The 21,291-nt window shown below is 37.7% G+C and overlaps 1 protein-coding gene across 3 annotated transcripts in view; it reads left to right on the forward strand.

Moving 5' to 3' along the window:
- The first annotated feature begins 254 nt into the window (after positions 1 to 254).
- LOC134531881 (DNA (cytosine-5)-methyltransferase 3C) overlaps positions 255 to 21,291 on the forward strand; it is a 37,665-nt gene continuing 16,628 nt past the window's right edge. The window contains exons 1-5 of one of the 3 annotated variants that reach the window (XM_063367891.1): positions 280 to 811; positions 7,004 to 7,333; positions 8,689 to 8,933; positions 11,178 to 11,326; positions 16,718 to 19,351. In XM_063367891.1, coding sequence (XP_063223961.1) covers positions 727 to 811; positions 7,004 to 7,333; positions 8,689 to 8,933; positions 11,178 to 11,326; positions 16,718 to 19,328 — 3,420 coding nt within the window. In that variant the 5' untranslated portion in view covers positions 280 to 726 and the 3' untranslated portion in view covers positions 19,329 to 19,351. Of the gene's footprint in view, positions 812 to 7,003; positions 7,334 to 8,688; positions 8,934 to 11,177; positions 11,327 to 16,717; positions 19,352 to 21,291 lie in introns of those variants that run through there. The other 2 variants (XM_063367893.1, XM_063367892.1) reach the window with 2 other exon arrangements.

Genomic DNA, 21,291 nt, shown 5'->3' on the forward strand with positions numbered 1-21,291 from the left:
AAATTGCCAATGACTCAAAAATATGAATAAATCCTTGTTCTAGTTCTAACTGTGTAGGAGCAGGCGCTATCGGCTGTGTTAATGTACTCTCCTCCATGCAGAGATTAGAGAAAGTTTCTCTAATCTCTGCCTCCATGCTGTCCGAATTGTGACTGAAGCAAGACTGGTGGGAACGTGGTTACACTATCAATCTGGTATCAGTCTTGTATGGACTGACGAAAATGACCATAATATTTAAAAATCCATTAGTCAATTCGTTACTCGCTCAGTCATACGTCAGTCTGACCACAGTCGTGAATTGAACTGGTGCCCAACGTTTATCTATGCTGATGCCAGACTGAACGTATAATACCCGTCTTATCTTACTCTGATGGGAACATGTCATTGCTGACATTTGTGTTACTGACTTAGCGAGTGTAGCTACTGGCTAGTGAAATCACAAATATCGGAAACCAGTAATATACCTATGTAATTTCGCGTGTTTGGCGCCTTTTTTAGTATTAATATGTTGGTAGCATTGGTCAAGTAGGCGTATGTTGTTGCGGATCGTTTCTTCTGTTCTTGGGTTATTTGTGACATGTATTGTTGTACATTTGTTTTTGTGTTTGAACACTTTGCGAATGAATAAAACAGAAAGTATGGGAAAAGTACTTCAGTACCGTGTAAAGTTTAATAAGCATTCTGAAGTCTTTTAATATGTCGTTTTAATCGAAAAATTGCCTAAAAATGGAGTCTGAGGACTTCATCCCCATGGAATCTCTGTTGGAAGTGTCTCTCGTCGAAGGTGGGCAACAAATATGCGCCAATGAAGGTAAGCTTAATATTTTAATACGTCTATGGGCTTTTGGCCCACTTGCTTGTTTCAGCTTTACCAGTAAACTACGTTCAACGTGCATCACCAAACCAAAGAAAATAATATTTTACTTAACATACAACATACCTCTCACTTAACACAGCAAATGAAATACACCGAAAAAACTTCTGCAAACTAAGGAATTTTAAAACCATTAAAACCAACATAACCTTTCCTAGCTTTGTGACAGTAATAATTTACTATCAATACGAGGCATGGTGGTTGAAGGGTTAGAATACTGCGTAACCCACTGAGGCGATCCGGGTTCGAACCCGGATTTTTCGCAAGTAGAAAATGCGGATGTTGCCGTGGCCTTTGGGTTTTCTCGGAGTACTACCATTTCCCCATCACACTCAATCCATCCTGCTCCTAACCCCATCTTATCTCACCTTGTGCATTATTCAGACTGGTCAGAACGACAGGTTTGCCCCTCGGGCTCTTCAAGTGTCTGTCCCATTCCATCCGTATAGACCCTGCCTCTGGTGGGAAAATTAATGTTGATTTGCATTCATGTCTCTTGTGTACATTAACCATTCCCCATTAAATTTTAATATCGCGAAGCACTAACCATCACTTCCCTAGTCATTACTACAATCGCCACCACACTTTTTCTCTACACGGTACCAATAAGAAGCATGTACAAAAACTCAAAATTTAAACAAACTTTATTTTTACTATGCCAGAAGACACTATTGTACTACCATTTACTCGTTACTACCCCACCCATCAAACGCTACATCTAACATTGTTAATACCTAATCATACTCACTTTAGGCCACTATTTCCCTGTTAGAATACTAATTTTTTATTTTTCTACTACAATTTGTCTTATGACCATTGTTTACCTTGGCAACTGGAGTTCGAACAAAACATCTTTCTTCCATACGTGCCAATACAACAATCCTTACATTACCTAAACCAGCTGTTTCATTTGTCTACTTGTATGACATATTACATTTACCCTCCTTTTTTTTAAACTGGAAAATAAACATTTGTAATGCACATCATCTGTAAGCTTGATCCCAAAATCCTAATTCAAAAGTTTACTGTACTCTCCCTGTGGCTTACTAGCGATAGAATTGAGACATTCATCCTTGCCGGTGCCCTAGAGAGCTGCAAATTACATTTCTAAAAACTATCTAATTGCTGTAGTTTTATACTGGCTGAAAAGGGTTAAAAATCTTTCTAAGTAGCCTAGACAGTTTGGGTGGCCCACACACCTGTCTTCGCAATGCTTTCTCGTGTGGTCGTCCATATAAAAGAAGCAGTTATTTCTAATCATTGCTTTTATTCACATTACTCTATCTTAAACCTCCACATCACTTAACACTGTTAATAAAAGCCAGTGGCATGGGTCAGTATTATAGGTGGTCCACGTGTCCTGGTCTAAGTTAGACCAGGCAAAATATTACTAGACAAAATATTCTATGAGTGAATTATTTAAAGCTTAGATTAAACAGTCTTCTGTCTAAGGTAAGCCCGGAAGTGAAAAAGAAGTGATTTATACAAATTAAAGAAGCAGATGGATGTGGAGCTCCTTACCTCGGGCAGTGTGTTGACCGACTGGTCTCATCCTAGTGTGCCCTAGAGGCATGCCACATACTCACATACAGCCGACGATTGTTCCACTCGTTTTAAAAGCATGCCACGGGAAGAAGAATGAACACACATGAACCCTTATTTAAACCAGCCTAATGATTGCAAAATATAATATTGTGACAAGTGGGGGAAAAACTGGTTCGTAAGGATAGCCGAATTAACTTTATACAGTTTTATTTGCCATTAATATTTACATTATCTACTAATTAAATCACCTTATTTAATGTCTGTTCACAAATCACTAAATAGCTGCCAAGTCCACTCTTTACAGGAGCTAGGCTCAATAGTGATTAGCCCCTTACCTGGCACCTGTCCACACACTAGTCTCGCACTACTTGGTCACACATGCATGATCCCGTCACTCTGCGCCTGCGCCGCTCGCGGGGAAGGGTTGGGTGGGGGGGGGGGGGGGGGGGTTAGGTACCTCTCACCCTCTTCGCTCGACTCGCACTTCACTTAACTCGCACTTTCGAAACTGTAGCGGTGGCCGGCGTCGCCGCTTTTATACCAGTTGGCCGTCTTTCTGGAGTGAACTGGAGTGGTTGTGACATGTCGCGTCATCCCGGACTTACCCAACGCCCGAAGCATCCAGAAACACGCCTTAGGTGCGTCAATCCTCGCGGTGGCCTCTGGGAGCCCGCAGAATTCCCAGGCCACTAAGGGTCGTTAACAATAGCTGGAAGAGGGACGGTGCACAGGGAGCGAGGGGTAGCAAGGACCTTTGTAATCTGGCAAGACATGCAGGGCACGCCTTAGGTCAATAGTTGGCACGTCACCGCCTTGCCCTCTATGAGCCCAGCCTCTAGTATGCTCATAATATCAAGTAACTATATTATTTAAAACCAACAAAATATTTAAATATTAATGCTTCAGGAATGTTCTCCGTAGCTCGGCATCGTTCGGGACACTGAATATTTATTACCTTACCTTTACAAGAAAATCCCGTCTTGAAGTGGTAACTCTGTTTGCTAGACATAAAAAATTTTGGGGCAAATAAAACATGTTACACATAATTACACCAGCATTGTTACGCGAGTGAAGCTCTGACGTCACATCCGTTGGCGCTAGATTCAAATCCACGCGGGACACTGTAACACTGAGGAGGATGGGGAGGGGTAATGGGATAAGCAATAGCGTGGTTGATGGATCACATCGGACTAAGGAGGGGCATAGCCCTTGGTCGATGTCAAATCATTCTCTCTTGGGGTGTCTCGATACAAGTGCCCAGTTTGTCAGAAGTTGTAGCTATCATATCCTAACCAATTGACCACATTATTTTAGGTTGTGCCTTTTGTAAATATTTTTTATCTAACCTTACGAACCATTCTTACAATATCACAGTATCATTGTGATTTATAAACCTGACGTAAACCTTAACTGCTATTTTGAGCCAGCTTTGCCATCTTTAAATTACTGTTCAAATTTTTTGGAAAATGTACCTTTTAATTACTAGAATCATGTGATATGCTTCTGTGCAATGTGATTCAAAAGACTGGACTGCCAGACCCATACAAAAAATTGTAACAGGAAATCAAAGATGGTGAACCTGGCTAGACATGGGAGTCCAAAGGGTTAAAATGGTGAACTATCCCATCACCCTCTTAGAGAATGATTTGAAAACATGCTAGAAAGTATGAAAGCAGCATTTTTGAATTTTATTTTCTCTAAAAAAAAAAAGCTCTCATTTAGAATTTCCCCAATTGTTCTTAAAAAAAATTATTGAATAGTGGGACTACTATAAGTTAAAAACTTATAACCATAAGCATATCAGACTGGCAGTGGATTTTTATCTAAATATTTAAATAGAAAATTGCCAATTTTTTAAATATTTTAATTTTGTGGCTTCAGACTTTTTTTTTCTTCGGACAATCGACCTCTTAATAACCTAAAAGTTTATTTATGCACTTTAAACTAAGTAGCTGTAAAAAAGTGGACATGTTCATTTTTATCACCATAGAGGTTTTTGAGTGGAAAAAATAAAAACTTTAATTATAATCTTTAAAATAATTTCATTAGGTAACAAACATTTGGGTATCCCCATTTGGGTAGCAAACTAAATTAGTTTGGTACATATTGTGAATTAAATTAGAATTCCAACCATGATGAAATAAATTCCTTTCAAAATCAGATAAATTTTTGGTGTTGTGTAAAGTATGCTAGAATATTTAGATTTTTAGTTTACTGGATAATACATAAAACAATTTATTTTGGAATATCACATACTAAACTTTAGTTATTTTTTTATTCTAGTGTATTAGAAAATAAACAATAACTTTGTACTGCAGAGTACCCTACAAATCAGTCATTATGTTTCTGTTACAGTAATAGCTATTTAATATAAATTTATTTATTACTTTAACGGACCTCTTGTCAACCGACTTTAATAGAAATTTCAAAGAGTGCCCAAACCTTTACTGTTGCAGACATTTCTTAACACTTAGCTCAGAGAGAGACTTAAACAGAATACTTAATTATGTCGCTCCCACAGACTTAGTTTTAGAGGATATTAACTTCCTCATTTTTTGTAGCTCCAGGATGAAACTTGAACTGTACATTTTAAACACTTCTAGCTGCGAACTCATTTTCCAAGGGTCACCACAACTCTTGTGAGCCTGACTGCATTTTTAACTAGCGACCTGTTGCCGCTGAGGGGCAGCACCTCCCTCCAGTGTGAGCCCTGTTCAAAGGCTTAGGTCCCGCTTTCAAACCTGCCCCTTTCCCTGTCGTTCCAGAACTGTCTGGCGTCGCCGCGCCCAAATTTCGCAACCAGGACCCAGGCTAGCTTTATTAGAGACCCGTTTTGCCAGCGCCCCACGGGAGCGGTGCGCTCGGGTTCACGTGGCCTGGGAACCTCGGCAAACGGTTGTGACATGGTGTATAGCTATGCAGACACCGCCTCCTTGGAATGTGTTGCGCTTGCGCTGCAGACGCCCGCGTTTGCCGAATGCTCCCGTAACCTGCGTGCGCCACCATGTGACTGTGGGAACCACGCAGAGCCCAGACATTGAAACCAAAAATTCAAATTCTGCTACACAAAAATTTCTGGTTTGTGACAATATAATGACAATATAATGGGTATGCAATTGTATGTAATTGCTATTGCATGTTTTTTATGCCCATTATATAACACTTGGGAAATGTCTTTGAAAAATATTTGTGACAGAAAAATAAATCCAAACTAGGTATAGTGTTTAATTTTAATTTTATAGAAATAGCCCCTAACTTGTATTAATGACGAGAAAATAAAAAATCAACAAGGTGAGTGCGACCTCGCCTTATATATACACACTCACATGAAATTATTTTGCATCAAATATATAGTAATTTTGTACATTATTTTAAATAAATTTAAAATGTAGCCATATTTAAATGTTCATAGTAGAATTTTTTTTACTAAATAAGAATTTTTTGAATGGTTTTTATGAATTTTAAGGCAAATATTTAGTCAGCTGTCGCATGTACTGAAAGCATGAATTGTGTGTACAGTATTGGATCAACCATTCGCACATAGCATTTGTCTTCAAACTCCTTATTTTTAACATTTCTTTCATAAATAAATATAATTGGTTCCCCGCAGCCTAGTTTCTGGTCATAATTTTATATGTATTTTAAATTTTTAATTTTTATACTCTTTATGTGGTTCATGTTTCACAAAATGAAAAATACACAGATAGTATCCTTTTCCATAATTATCTGCCAAAGTTAAAGTTTTGACATTTTGGGCCATATAAATAGACAGTAAAACAGACTGCTAAACTAAAAATATTTATGTTCAAATGCCAATTTACTGGCTAGGACTACTTTAAGGAATGGTTTGAATGCCTTTCAGATTTTTTTTTTATGTTACTTGGCTGTCAAATTCATTGCAAATTTGAATTTGTTGAAAGTCTGGGTAGAATTAAATAGATTTTTCTGGAAGGAATTGTATTTCTATCATGGGGTAGCCAGGAACATTGCTTTCAAATCTAAAAAATCTCAGTTCTGTAATCTGTTTAATTCTTTATTTGTATGATTCACTTCCAAATCATTATAAATAGAACTTTGTAGCTAATTATGGGAAAAGTATATACCTACTAAACAGTGCTTAAAGTAACTATAAAATAAAGACATAAAATGGGATGCACACCTTCAATAACTTAACATAATAAGTAATTTCCATAGTATATGAGTACATAGTAATTAAATTACATCATACTTGTTTTTAGTCCATAGTGTAAGGCCTTTATATTCTTTTCATGTTTAGCACGCACACCTTTGTAAAAAATGTGTGTATGGTCAAAATGATTTTTAATAACAGTACATACTACAAACGTATACTAAAAAAAAAGACCAGAAACTTGTTAATTCTTACATTAATTTTTTTTTCTTTTTTCAAATTTTTATTTCAGTTAATACTGTCTCAATTTGATTTTAGTGACTTTTTGGACATCTAAACTATAAATATTACAATGATGCATGTAAAAATGACATGTTCCATAACCTTGTGGTACCTACCATAATCAAAGGCTCAACGGAACAAAAGAATAAATAATGGTGTGTTCTGTGTTGTAGGAATTGAAGAAATTACCATCGATGAGCCAGCTACAAATAATTTCTTACCTGAAGAACGTCAAACAGATTCTTCCTCGTTCATCGTGATAGTGGATGATGGAGACGAGCCTCAAGATGTGTTGGGAACCCCCACCAGTGCTGCCACTATTGCAGCAAAGTTTTCACTCTCGTCACCTGTCAATGCGGGTGGTGTTGCTGACGAAGCGCAACCTTCCATGTTGTCCGCAGAGGATGGAAAAAATGACAAGTCGCAAAGTTTGTCCACCAACAATCTCATGGCTACCAGAATCTCGGATGAGGAGAAGTCTTTCTACAAAGAAATGTTTAAAGGTGCTGTTTTTTAGCTTAACCTTTTAACAAAATCAAACGGCACAATCGTAACGCATGTCCTCAACCTGTGCTTGCACCTCCGCACTTGCCCTTTTTTTTTTTTTTTTTTTCCCCAGTAGAGCTCTATTAGCGACCACCTTAATTTTTACTTTAACGTGTTGCTATTATTTTTAAGACTTTATGTTGGATTTGTGATTAAAATATTTTGATTTTTATCTGGGTTTTTTTTGTCTTAAAATTCCATGTAGATACAGAGAAAATACATGATGCAGCTCTCTAAAAAATTGGAGGTTCTGTTAACTTAATATTTGGCTCATCTCCCTCGAAAGTCTGCCGACCCCTGCCCTGGTGAAATGACTACTTGTGTCGGTTTTCCCCACGTGCAAAACCTTGAGCTTCAGGCTTCCCCCGACACAGTATTGTTGGAAACATTGCACCATTTGCCCGTTCATTTACTGCTGTAAAATTTTTTTAATTATAATTATATCTATGAAGCAGCTGTTTATCTCAATGTTAGCACTTAATTACTCCATTTTGTTTTTATCGACTACGTTTTTCGTTTCGTTTAACTCACATTAAGTATTTACTCAATTAAGTTATGGCCCTGTCAGCTAAAATATTATTTCTAGAAAATGTGAGGGATTTTTTTTTTGCAGAATTTCTGTAGCCACCCTGATTCATGTTTAAACAGTTTTGACATTTGAAAATATGGTAAAATTGCTAATCCCTAGGAGCATGTATTTTTTGCGGGAAAAAAAATCTAACCATCCATTAGACTGCAGTAAGGTAGGCCTGATTTCACTATTGTTCCTTTGGTCTGCAAGAGAAGCCATTGCATTAATTAGCCAGGCCATTCAGTATGAATTTGCTTCCACACTGGATGGCTGTGATTGGTGTGCCGACAGAAGACGTGCATCTTAAGTGAACACAGACAATCCTACAAAGATTTAACGCACAAAATACATGGGCCTACTAGTTATAACGAGCCCATTTGAAGACCTATCATTAGGGGCATGCAAATTTCGCGAAAAAGATTACGAGACTAGCTGAAAGTTAAAAAAAACTGTAGTATCATCTGTGTTTCGTGATCGGGTGAGTTTCCCCCCAGCTACATATCGGTTGTAACAACGCCGATCACAGTAAGACAGTGCGGAAGCAACCGCGTCCCGAGTGGCTCGGTCAAACAAGGGAACGACTTCTCTCTGCAGACGGCCGCCAGTCACAAGGAAGAAACCACAGGTGCGGCTACACCTTGTTGCAGTCTAATAGGCGTTCAGATCTTTTCGCGAAAAATGCCTGCCCCTACCTGTCACTGTAATTGTCCCGGGACTGAGCAGCGACCGGTGCCGTTGCAGACCCGTCGGCCGTCTGCAAGATGCGCCTGCACTGCACTGCCTGCGACCGGCACATGGGCCTGTCGACCAAGACGGTGGTGTTCAGCCACCGCATCATGCGGGTGCTGCTGTGCCAGCGCTGCTACCTGTTCTACGACACTGGCGAGTTCCAGCAGGGCGACGACGGCAGCGACATGTTCTGCCGCTGGTGCGGCCAGGGCGGGCGGCTCATCTGCTGCAGCCTCTGCAGCAACGTCTTCTGCGAGGTGCAGAAGTTATTCTACGTTTTATTTTTCAAGTGAAACTTCTTTGCAATTCAGATCGCATGAGGGGAATAGTTAGGTACATGGTGGGGGAACTAGAAGGGAAGGAGATGGCAGGCAAGATGTAGAAATTATGACAGCATACTTGCATACTTGTATAACTTCACACTTTCAATTTTTTTTTATCTGTGACCTCGGGCAGAGATAATATTTCCTATACCTAATAATATAACGAGCTAGAAGTTTCACTTAATGTCATTCGTGAACTCCACAACTACACGCACACTTTTTTTTATTGCATCACTTTTAAGAACCATAATTGCAGATTAAGCAGAGACTTGGACTGTATCTAAAAGAGATGCCGGGAAGATCAGAGTAATAGGAATGAAGTTTATGAGGAGAGACAGGATCAGGAAGGAGATAGTATGGAGCAGGAGTACAGTACTTGAATAGCATCATTGAAAAAGCGAGAATGAGATGGTATGTCCATGCCCAGAGAATGGGAAAAGAGAGGCTGCCTAGGAAAATGATGGCATTGAAGTACACGGGAAGAAGACCCCAAGGAAGACCAAGGAGGAGATAGGAAGAGCAGATAGAGTTCAGGAGAGAGGAGAAGACTGGAATAAAGTGAAAAATAAAGAATGGTGGAAGGATAGAGAAAGATAAAGGCATTTTAATTGGTTGACTTGGCCACAGGCTGGAAATGATGAATTTGAACTTCAGATTAATCAAATTGAGAAATACCTTTGTGTTTCTTAGATAATGTTCTTAGCATATAGGGGCACTAAGCTATATGTATTTAATTTATAATTATATATCTCAGGTGTAATTTTCGAAGATCAATATCTTATTTCGGGTTCTGCTGTGGAGCTCTCTCTCTTCTCTCGTTGGCGTCAGGTCTAGATGCTGCTGGTTTAATTACCAAGCTGTTATTTCAGCTAGCATGCCACTGAATATGTGAGAGCGAGTGTGAGCTTGTTGCTATTGAAACCAATACTGTATGTATTAGGTGTGTGATTTACCCCTGCATAAAGTTTTTGGTCAGGTCTATAGGGTTCAATTTGTATTTAATAAAATACAAATGATTTAATGAAACTAAATTTATTCATTAATTAGCAATGACTATGATTCTAATCCGGCTAGTGCAAGGATCATTTTCACGTAGGTATTTAAAATATACTTAATATACTAGAAGACAGCCCTAGTTAAATGAGATTTTAATTGCCATTTTGATGGAAATTGAATCATTTGTAACCTTTATATTTGATAATGCAAGAGGGCACACAATGAAATGCCGGAACAAGCTGTGTGGAGTCGGGAATAATCTTCTTGTATGTCACACCTCCAGGTGGTACTCAGCTACACTGGAAACTGGAGGGCTTTGCTGAAAATGCAAACCATACAAAAATGCAAAGGCCATCAGGAACTGGATCGAAGATTGGCATCCCTATGGTCGTGAAAAGTTTATAGTCAAATTGGATCTTACCAAACGTCTGAAATATTCTTTATGGAGTACTGAAACCGTCGTCTCGACGCACTAGATGTACAAAAGCTACAGACGCGGAAGTGTTTCACAAAGGCGTCGTAACTCTCTATTTCTGTCAGAAAATACTATCTCAAGACTTTCAAAAGATGGATCTCTATCTAATTAAAATGCGGGTGACACGCATCTTCGGCCACTTGAGCGGGCAACCAAGGAATTGGCAAGCCCCAGCCCGAGCAATGTCTTCACCAAGCTTTCCCGAAGGCTTCCCTCTAATTTCTTTTCTTTCAAAAATTGTGCTGTTGAATTTGATTGCTCAAAGCAACCAAAGAGCTGTAAGGTTTTCCCAGTCATTCCTCAATGGCAAGGTAGTTAAAAGGTGAAAAGAGTAGTGAATAAATAGCAATGTCTGTATGCAAAGCTATGGCAAAATGAATAAAACTCCATGGAATAATAATTCAGAATACCCTGAAACTAAATAGGTATTATAAGATGTAGTTGTGTTATATGACTGTCAAATGGTTGTCCTCTTACATACAAAAATCATTACATTAAGTATGATTTATCACAAAATGATGCAAATTAATTTAGAACAATAACAAAGATAATAAAATAAAAACTGTAAACAGTCTGACTGATTACATCTTCCTTTATCTCTAGTTATGACTGCTCTAGCACTATTTGTGAGAAGTGTTACAATATTTATTTGAATATTTGAGTGTGAACTGGTTATGTTAGTGTTTTTTTTTTTTTTTTCTTTCCAGAAATGCATTTCTCGCAACTTTGGAACCACCCAGCTTCGTAGAATCAAGAAAGCTGATGATTGGTTCTGTTTTGTTTGTAATCTGAAGAGTTTGTGGCCGGCACGTGCAACGTGCGCTGAACTGAAAAAGGCAGTTGCCGAGTTGAAAAGGTATAAATTAGTAATAAGTATGTCAGATGTACCACCCTCAACCTCATCCTCCTTTCTCACCTTAACACACCCACACTTAGACCTTGGTCCGTTACTTACATGAAGGCATGACTGTGCATGAACGTGGAAATTTTACGTTACTCTGCGTATAGTTTGGAAATAACAACATGATGGTTTTATGTACTTTCTTTTCGACGTTGCATAGTTTTTAAACTGAAGTATGCTTACATTTCTAAATACTACACTGATTGCTGTACCTGCAATGTTTACTCAACGTTACCAAATATCCAGCTATTTCAAGAGTCGCCTAATCGTGTACTTGCACTTCCATATCAACTTCGATACCATATATATTATATAGGCCCTATTATATTAATATTTAAATTAATCAAAATTGCATAAATTGGAATACTTAAATGTAAATCCTAAAATAATATTACAAATAATTTAGTTAAGATTCTTTGAATACATATAAAAGTTTATACAGTTGGATATAAAATAACAAATCAAAAAGTGCCGGTTTAGAGATAAGACTGAGAGAAAATTTCTTTAGAATTATTTTAACAGTTCACTAACAAACATTCACAAAACTATCTACATTGCAAAAAGAAATAGAAAACTTGTGTGTGATCTGACAGTTAACGTTACGTCATTTATAATGGAAAAATTAAGGCTGGGTTTATCAACTAGTTTTGACATAAAATGTTTTATAAAATATAAAATCAACTAGCTACTCACTTGTTCTTGTGGCACAATGGTAAGACACAGCGTTCAAATTCCAGAGGACTTGGGTTCGAATCTTGGTCCGGACACTCCAAACAAATTTTGAGATGGCTCCTTACGATAGGCCGATTCCTGCCCCATCATCCCTGGTCCGTGTCGTCGTGTGTTACTGTCTCTAATGACCTCGCTGCCAATTAAACGTTAAGGTGAAATGTATTAACACTTGCACTATAAGTCTAAACGATGCCAGAAGTCTTACAGGAAAGCAGCGAGTAAGGTAAGCTTTGTAATTTTAAGAAAATGGGGCATTGGGCCTGGTTTATAAACCACGCAAGAACGCACGATACAAAATGTTTAACAACCAAATTATAGAGTACTAGTTAATGATATTCACAAGAAGCAATAATGCAAAACAAGCATTGTTAATTTCCATCTTGTTGGTTTTTTAGTGTGCGTTTCTGACTGCCATATTTGAAAAGAGATGTTTTCCAAAAACATTTTAAGACACAGACACATGCATAGAGCCCAAGGTTTATGTATATGTGTGTGTGTGTGCATATATATATAATGCTTACACTTGTTACACAGTGGAAGAAAATACTTTTAAATTAAATTGACAATATCTTTTGATTACATGATAGTATATATGGACTATCAAAAGGTGCCTTGGTAGATATTTGTTTCTATTTGTTATGTATACAATTTAATTTGAGACTAGTGTGCTTTAGAAACGACTGTGGTTTTCTTGCATTAGTTGCTTTCCTTGCTTAGTTTAATAGTTTATTATAAAACCGGTTTTGATAAAATTTTTGACCTCAAAATTTCTACTGTGCTGGGGAATATTATTAAAAATATACATTCTGTCTCATTCTGAATTTAGATGTTTGGTGTTTTTTGAACATTTGTTAAATTTTAATAAAAATTTTGCAGATCCGTTTTCTTTAGTTCATTCCTCCCTATATCATTTTAATGCATAATTCTTGAATACCTTAAAAACCAGCAAATATGACTACAAATTAGTTTTGTTACACATTTTCAATTTATATATGTCACATGCTGTTATTTCACAAGTTCTGACATACCTAATTTTTGGTTTTTTAATTCAGATTGAAAATTAAAATTGACACATAGTTTCTCGGCTGAGGCAGGGTCTATATGGGTGGAACAGGGCTGACTCATAGCAGCCGGCTGCCCTACCTGAGGGACAGACTTGTCGTTCCGGCCAGCCTAGAGAATACGTCAGATGAGATGGGGTATGGAGCATTGAATTGTTGAGGGCAGCGGGAGTACCTCGAGAAAACCCACAGGTCACTGCAATGTTGGTCACGTTTCCCACTCGCAAAAAACCTGGGTTTGACCCCACCGGGTTACCCGTGTCACATTGGTTAGAGGCGAGTGGTCCAACCATTCAACCACCGTGCCTTAATGTTTCATAAAGAATAAAGTATGATTGTGTGTGGTTGTTCCAAATTAAAGGTCAATAAGTTTATCAATAGGGGCAGGCAATTTTCGCGAAAAAATCTGAACGTTTATTAGACTGCAACAAGATATACCTGCACCTGTGGTTTCTTCCTTGTGATTGGCGGCCGTCTGCGAGAGAAGTCGTTGCCTTATTTGACCGAGTTACTCAGGACGCGTTTACTTCCATACTGAATCACTGTGATTGGTGTTCTTACAATCGATATGTACCTGGGAGAAACTCACCCAATCACGAAACACAGCCGATGCTAAAGTGTTTAAACTTTCATCTAGTCTCGAAATCTTTTCGCGAAATCTGCATGCCCCTATTTATCAATCATCATTTGCGTAGTTAGCGAGTATATTATTATTTCTAACTGAAAGTTTGTTATTTTATTATTGTTGTTATTGTTGTTATTATTATTTATTAGGGTAAATTTAAAAGACTGTTGCAAAATTATACATTTTAAAAATTAATTATAAAAATAAAATCATTCTTAATTCAGTTTTAAAGTTTTTGAACACACCACAATATTAAATTTCAGAATAAATTTGTAGAAGTTTACAAAATAATTTCTCATGAAGTTTTTATTTTCAATAATTTTATTTTACATTTTTTTGAAGAATGTGTGATATATCAGGGTGGCCACTCATCGGGAAAACCGGGAAAACCGGGATTTATCAGGGAAATCACGTTGATCGGGAATTATCAGGGAAATGTCAGGGAATTTTTTTAATAACCGGGAATTTTTTGTGTCATGTATATTTCCGCAGAGCTGCCAACCATTACGGATTTTCCGTAATTATTACGAATTTAACACCGAATTACGGAACATCGCTGGTTTATTACGGAAACGAGGCTTTGTGCTGCGCGGTAACGGAAAAAAAAATTCTGTTTCTGGTGTGCGTGTTTCGTGAACGCAGTTCGAATACATCACGTGGTTGCGCAGATAACGGAACTAGTAAGTGTGCGCATGTACTGTCGAAATAAGTATATTAATTCTTGTGTCTTGTAATAGAAATGGTACGGTATTACGTCCGTTGTACGATACAACTAGTACATATTCTCGGACTTTTCGTTTGTTAGCTTCTTACATCACGATAATTTTTGTACGGTACTTTGGCTAACCTGTGTTGTGTACATTCTTGAAAGCCATTTTTTTTTCATCAAAGTGTTTTTGTCGTGTCTACAGACGTGAAACCTGTTTATGTTGTTCGATAGTGTTGTGTTCTTCAGTGCCGATTGTAGAAATGAAGCGTGTGACAGAACAATGTGTATCTGGGGCAAAAAAAAAAAAGAACGTTATTCTTCAGAACTTTCGCCAAACTATTCAAAAGAATGTCCTTGCTTGTCATCTTCAAATGTTTTGGAACGCCACGCGTTTTGTAATGTATGCACGTGTGACTTTTCGATTGCGCATGGTGAAAGGGATGACTGTAGACGGCATATTGAATCAAAGAAACATGCAGAACATATTAAAGCCGTGACGAGCAATAAATCTATATCGTCGTTTTTCGCTATATCTGAATAAACGAAAGTAACAAACGCAGAGTTAATGTTTACAAGTTTTTTGGTAGAACACAATTTACCGATAGCAGTAGCCGATCATTCGGGTAATTTGTATAGAGCTATGTTTCCGGACTCAAGAATTGCACGGAAATACAGCTGTGCGAGAACAAAAACATCTGCCTTAGTGGAGAGGAGTATATGGCTGGTGAAACTAAATTGAAACTGTTGAATCTTTAGTAAGTGGACCATTTGCTGTAGCTACAGATGGGAGTACTGATTGTAATGGAGTGAAGATTTATCCATTAGTTGTTTCATTTTTAAATCAAACACAAGGTAAAATTTGCACTGTACTGTTATCCCTGGTTGAGAGTACTAAGACTAAGAATATTTCGCAACTAGAAATGTTACACTTTAAATCAAAAATGAATGTAAGAACAGTTATCAAAAGTCGTGTGAAAAAATGTTTGAGCGCTCACCACTGAAATACCTCATTACTAGGGACAGGAAAAAATCGAGGGTTCAATGGCCTGTAGGATGAACTCCATAGTTCTGCGTACTCTCGGTCAAATGCCACCCACTCATTGGCTGCTGTCTTTTGAGACGTCCCAACGTAGCAGCCTGAGATTCGATAAAGCTTTGGTCGGGTGTTCCTCATTGGCCCAGAGTCATCCAGATGAGTAGTGAGCCAATAGCAGAGGCAGCACTGAGGTATAACTACGTATTTGTATTTTAGCCTATCGCGAAATGAATTTGCGAATTTTTCCGGTCTCTAGACATAAAACAAAACACAGACTGCAGGTCATTGAAAGGGACGCTATAATGTAAAGTGACATATTTAAAATGTATTATGTTATTTAACGAACTTACGTATGTATATAATGAAGAAAATACAGCAGCGTGCTAAAATGTGAGTAATCTCTTTCTATAATATTATATAATTTCATCAAAATTATGTTTTTTTGTAATTGTAAATATCAGGGAAATTTTGAATTTTTGATCAGGGAAATCAGGGAAAAATCAGGGAATATTTTTGGTGACTGTGAGTGGCCACCATGTATATTGTTTTTCTTATGTTGCGACTAGGTCTCGACTGGTTTATCTTCACCAATTGGCATTCTTATATGTAAACTGTTAATTTTTCTATAAAAATAAAATTTGAAACTAAACATGAAATGATAAAATCTTTCTGTGGAAAATCAAAGTACACTTTAATTGCAGTCTAAAGATTTATGGTAAAAAAATCAGGATTTTTAGGCATTTTACATTAATAAGTAAAGCATAGCCTCATATAAAATACCAAGTGTGTTTAATGCAGTTGAATTGAATTTAATATCATGAAATATATTTGTAGCATATTTCCTACTATTGACAGAAAATTAAGTAAATTAAATTATGAGACCTGACAGCAAACTCAAGTGTATCACACTGCATTCGGAAATGTTATCCTTTGTACCAAGCACCTACTTTAGAAAATAGTGTTCTCTGTACCTGTGTATGTTAAAATTATGTGTTAAAAATGGCTTAGTGCACAAATGTTAAAAGTTTTATTATAGTATGTTCTTTATGAGGTTTTGTGGTTTCTGAAGTTGGAGTAAAAAAAAAACAGATTTAAAATTGTAGGCATTATTACTCATTTGTAAGCCAGTGTTATAACACTAGAGCAGAAAGATTTGTACCCATTTTGCTCTTTATACTTCCAGAAAATCTGCAGAAGTGAAGGCTAGAGAAGGAAAAGCACCTCCTTGTGTGGATCTGAGCAAGTGCTGCAGTAGTGAAACCCCAAAAGTTAAAATTAGCAAGGCCAAAGAAACTGTGGTGGCAGAAGAACAAAAGAAGCCATTGGCAATGATACAACCTTTACCCAAGAAGAAAGTTTTGTCGCCTCCTGGTACTGCCCGTGAGGTTAACACCGTGAGCAACCACCAGGGGTACGTCACAGTTTCATCCCGTGAGGCCTTGCGTGAATCCCCCTCCCTTCGCGGTCAGCCAACGCTGTTGTGGTCACAACTGAAAACCATGCAGCAGACGAAAACTACGCCAACGTTCAGTTGCACCAAGACGTATCAGCGTACGCCTCAAAGGAGCGGCTTGATACCAGCCAAATTTCCTAGCAGTGTTGGTGGAACTCAGTATTACACCATGGCGCACGCGACCCCAGGTTCCCAGGCGAGAGTAACCGGCGCCACCACCAGCACGCCCCAATCTGATCTCCGCCACCGGTTCATGAAGATTGTATCAACCCCTCACCCCAAACCTACCCTTCCCACTCCGCCACAGAAGCACTATGTAACGATCCAGCCCAGGCAGGCTCCACGGCAACAACCTCCGGGCACGGGACCGTCGTACCAAGCCGTCGAGCCTACGTTAAACTTTCCTAATACGAGGCTCCTCGCGCCAAACCAAGTGTACTCCATCCCTTCAGCATACATCAAGAGTGTTGTGAAAAACAGGCCCACGCTGTCGCAAATTCCAGGCCAGGTTTTGAGGCCCGTGGCAAATTTACCTTCTCCCCCTTCTCCCCCTTCTCCCCCATCATCCAAGCAGGATTCGAGCATTGAAAACTTCCCTGAACTACGACATTCCAATGATGTGGTGGATCAGAAGAAAGTGAAGACTAAGTGGTTTGTCTGTGGGTTTGAAAAATTTGCAGGGGTGTCCCGCGTGCTTTGGTCCCACATCCACAAACTGAAGGAAAGCTTTGCAAGTTTAGAGGCCAAAAATGATGTTCAAGGCATGAAGGCTGCGGCTGGCGAGCTTCACCATTTGTTGGAGGAGGCGGCAGCAAACATGAAAGATATCGACAAGATGGTCGGTAAAGAGTTTCGGGATTGGTGCAAATCTCTGAAGACTTTGCCAAAGCAGTCAAACAGTGCTCTTCTGGAAGTTATTGACATAACAAATGATGAGGATTGCCCTAAGCCCGCAGAAGTTGTAGAGATGGAAATAACTCCTGACATTGTTTCTCTTGGACCATTCTCTGTTTCTACCGGTGACTTACAGTATGTTGGGGAGGGACCGAATACTTGTGCCTCTCCACCTCGAAAAAATAGAAGTAATTCTAACTTTGGTTCACCTCTAAGTACAAGTCCGAACAACGGGCAGAAGACCAATCGGGCGGTAGTTTCGAACTTTCGTAGTACTGTGCTCGATCATGCTTACTCGGTTGCCGAGCCTGCTGGAACCGCCAGCAAAGCCTCGGAAGAAAACAACGTTACCTTGGACCTGGACATCTGTTGCGAGTCTGATGAAGATGATCACGATATTGACGGTACCAGCACGGGTGAGTCCCAAGTCATAAATTGTGAAGAAGACAATTTTCGAGAAGCTATTGAGTACAACAATGACAACAGCCTGAAAGACAAATTGTCGGAAGTGATGAATAGTAAACAAGTTTCTTTAGTGAGTGTGGGTGATGGTATGTGTTTGGATGAAATTACAGGAGAAGTTGCCCCAGACTATGAAAGTTCTTTGAAGTCCACCTCTAAAGCTGACAGCATATCAGTTTTAAAGAGGAACCTAGGGAAGGGAAACACAGTGATGACACAGACAGATAGTGCAGATGTTGTTTCGAGTCATGCATCTAAAGAAAAAATTGCTTTTCGTGTCTGTGCTGATGAACAAAAAGGCCCACCAGACATTCCTAAAACTAGTAGTGTTACTGTGCAGACAGAGACAACTTTTGGTGAAATAGCCTTGGAGGAATCAAAGTACATAGAACTCAAACGTGATATTGTGCAAACATCTGAAAACCCAGTGAAACCATGGTCCAATGAATTTGACAGTTTTCTGAAGAAGATGGACGTAAGCTCAGAAGACGTCCCTTCAAGCAGCTCGGGAACAGTTACTGTTCCCACGTCGCCCATTTCAAAGCCGAGTGACAGTGATGAGCGCCTGCCACGACAGTTAACGGACACTCCAGAGAAAGTTAACCCTTCCGAGAATCTACAGAGGCTGAAGGAAGCGGTGGAAAAGCCAGTGTTACAAAAATGTAAAGTCATCTTGGATAAAGCAAAGTTGTCAGGTGATTTGAGTGTTGCATCTAATACTTTGGCAAGCCCCAGAGTGAAAATTAAAAAAGAAAAACCTGACTTTGTCTATACTGACAGTGCTGTGTCGTCCAGGAGACGTATGTTTTCTAACGTTAGCCAGAACTTACCTGCTCCGGAAAGCATTAAAAGGAAAAGGCATCTCAATAACTCAAGTGATTTTGAGCATGTAGCAAAAAAATTTAAAAGTGAAGTTGATATAAAAACTAAATATCCAGAAGTTACGAGCAAGCTGTGTATTGTCAAAGTAGAGAGGTTAAAGTAGAATAAAAACTGTCATCTGTGAAATTGTGTAAAACTCTTTCTTTACATTTAGTTAAGAAAGCTTGTATTAATGTGTAACATAGCATTAATGTTAACTGAGCCACAACCACAAACAGTTCTCTACAGTATGTTTTTAATTTGTATTGTCTACAATTGTTAAGGCTTAATCAAAGCTCAATTTCATATTGAGGAAGCTTTTGCTTCACTCTTTTACTTGCCATGTTATGTTAATACCTTTAGCTGTGGAATTTGCACATTTTATTTTAAAAAGTGACCCTTTGTTAATACTTTTTATTTGTCCAAAAAGTTTTGTAAGTTTTGTTTACAACATTTTTTTATTTAAGTACATAAGGATTTCCTGAAGTTAATTTTGATAAATGTTACACTGTTTCATTTTAAAATTGTAGTTGCCTCTTTATATATATATATATATATATATATGCGCTTCTTATTGTTGATTTGATTATTTATGGTAACATAGAAAACTTAATTCCTTCAGTATTGGTGATCTAATTTGTTCTTAGTTGGAGTTTTGAAAAGCAAATGGAGTTAAATGTTTAACATTTCTTGGGCATGAGCATTGTATATTCTCTAATCCACAATATAAAACTATGCATTTGGGCGACAATATTGCTCTGTGGAGTTTTGATCAACAATGTTGCACTTTGGCATTGCATTTCCTTTGTGATTATTTTTTACGTTTTCATTTCAAAACTCACTGCTATGTTTATGTACTATCGTGAATTTCAGCACATGTGCAGATGTTTTCATTTTCTTTTGTTTAATACACTTACGGTGTGTTAATTAAGTTCACTACTCGCCATTTTTTATCTATCATTCTATTTTTGTTACTCACTAATTTTCTATTATCATCACTACCACCATCATTACATATTACCACCACTGTTATTACAATCATCAATACCTTCATCTTTTAAATTTGTCAATCTAGGTCATGTTACATTTTGATTTGGTATTTTGGAATCATCGTTTTGGATTCTTTTTTGTAAGTTTTTGTTGTTACTGTAATTTTTCAAATGTAATTTGTTTCATGCTTGCACAGCTGATGACTGAAAACCCTACAGCGTAAATTAACACTGAAATTTCACGGAATGAAACAACTTTTTGACGTGACAATGTCTAATAAATCAATGAACGCCGGCTGCACGCACGAAAAAGTGTCCCATTACACACATTGTCACGTTGCGCTCATTGTTCCGTTACGTTCATTGTTCCGTTGCGCTGTCGGCGAGTGCAGTAATAATAGGTTATGTTACAATTACAATTGACTAAAAAATTATGGTGATTCATATAATTGATGATAAATATTTGATTTAAGTTTATTTATATGAAAACTTGTTCATAATTATATTTAAACTCTATAGCTAAACGCCAGTTTTTAAAATTAATTACAAGTCATCTACACGTGAACTGTTTCGTCGATTGTTTATAAAGTGAAGTGAAAAGTTAAAGTGGTTTTCATTGCTTATTACAACAATTTCGGCAATAAAGGTTAATTATTCTTGCATTTTAAAAATCTGATTACTAGTATAATTTCAAGTATTTATTATTTTATTATGAAAACAAAAATGATTCAATTTTATTCATAGAAGTATGCAATCATTTCATCAATGTTTTGTTATGACGTCACGTTAAACTATCGTCCGTAAACCGATTTTACAGACAACCAATTTTTTTTTTCTTTAAATGTATTAAATTTTGATAATTAATAGTTAATTAAAGGTGCGACCCATATGCAGGGGTGACCCTTCTACTGGTAAATACGGTACAACTACACTTATTTAGGGTTGTAAGCTTTAGACATGACATTACATAAAAAAATTGGTAATGGTGTTGACTTAATATATCATATTTCTTCACACAACCATTTGACCATTTGTACTCTGATATATGTTTCCATTATTTTTTTTTAGTTTTAACTGATAATTCAATCTTAATGACAG

Source organism: Bacillus rossius, chromosome 5 (genome assembly GCF_032445375.1).
Source record: "Bacillus rossius redtenbacheri isolate Brsri chromosome 5, Brsri_v3, whole genome shotgun sequence".
Classification (NCBI taxonomy): domain Eukaryota; kingdom Metazoa; phylum Arthropoda; class Insecta; order Phasmatodea; family Bacillidae; genus Bacillus; species Bacillus rossius.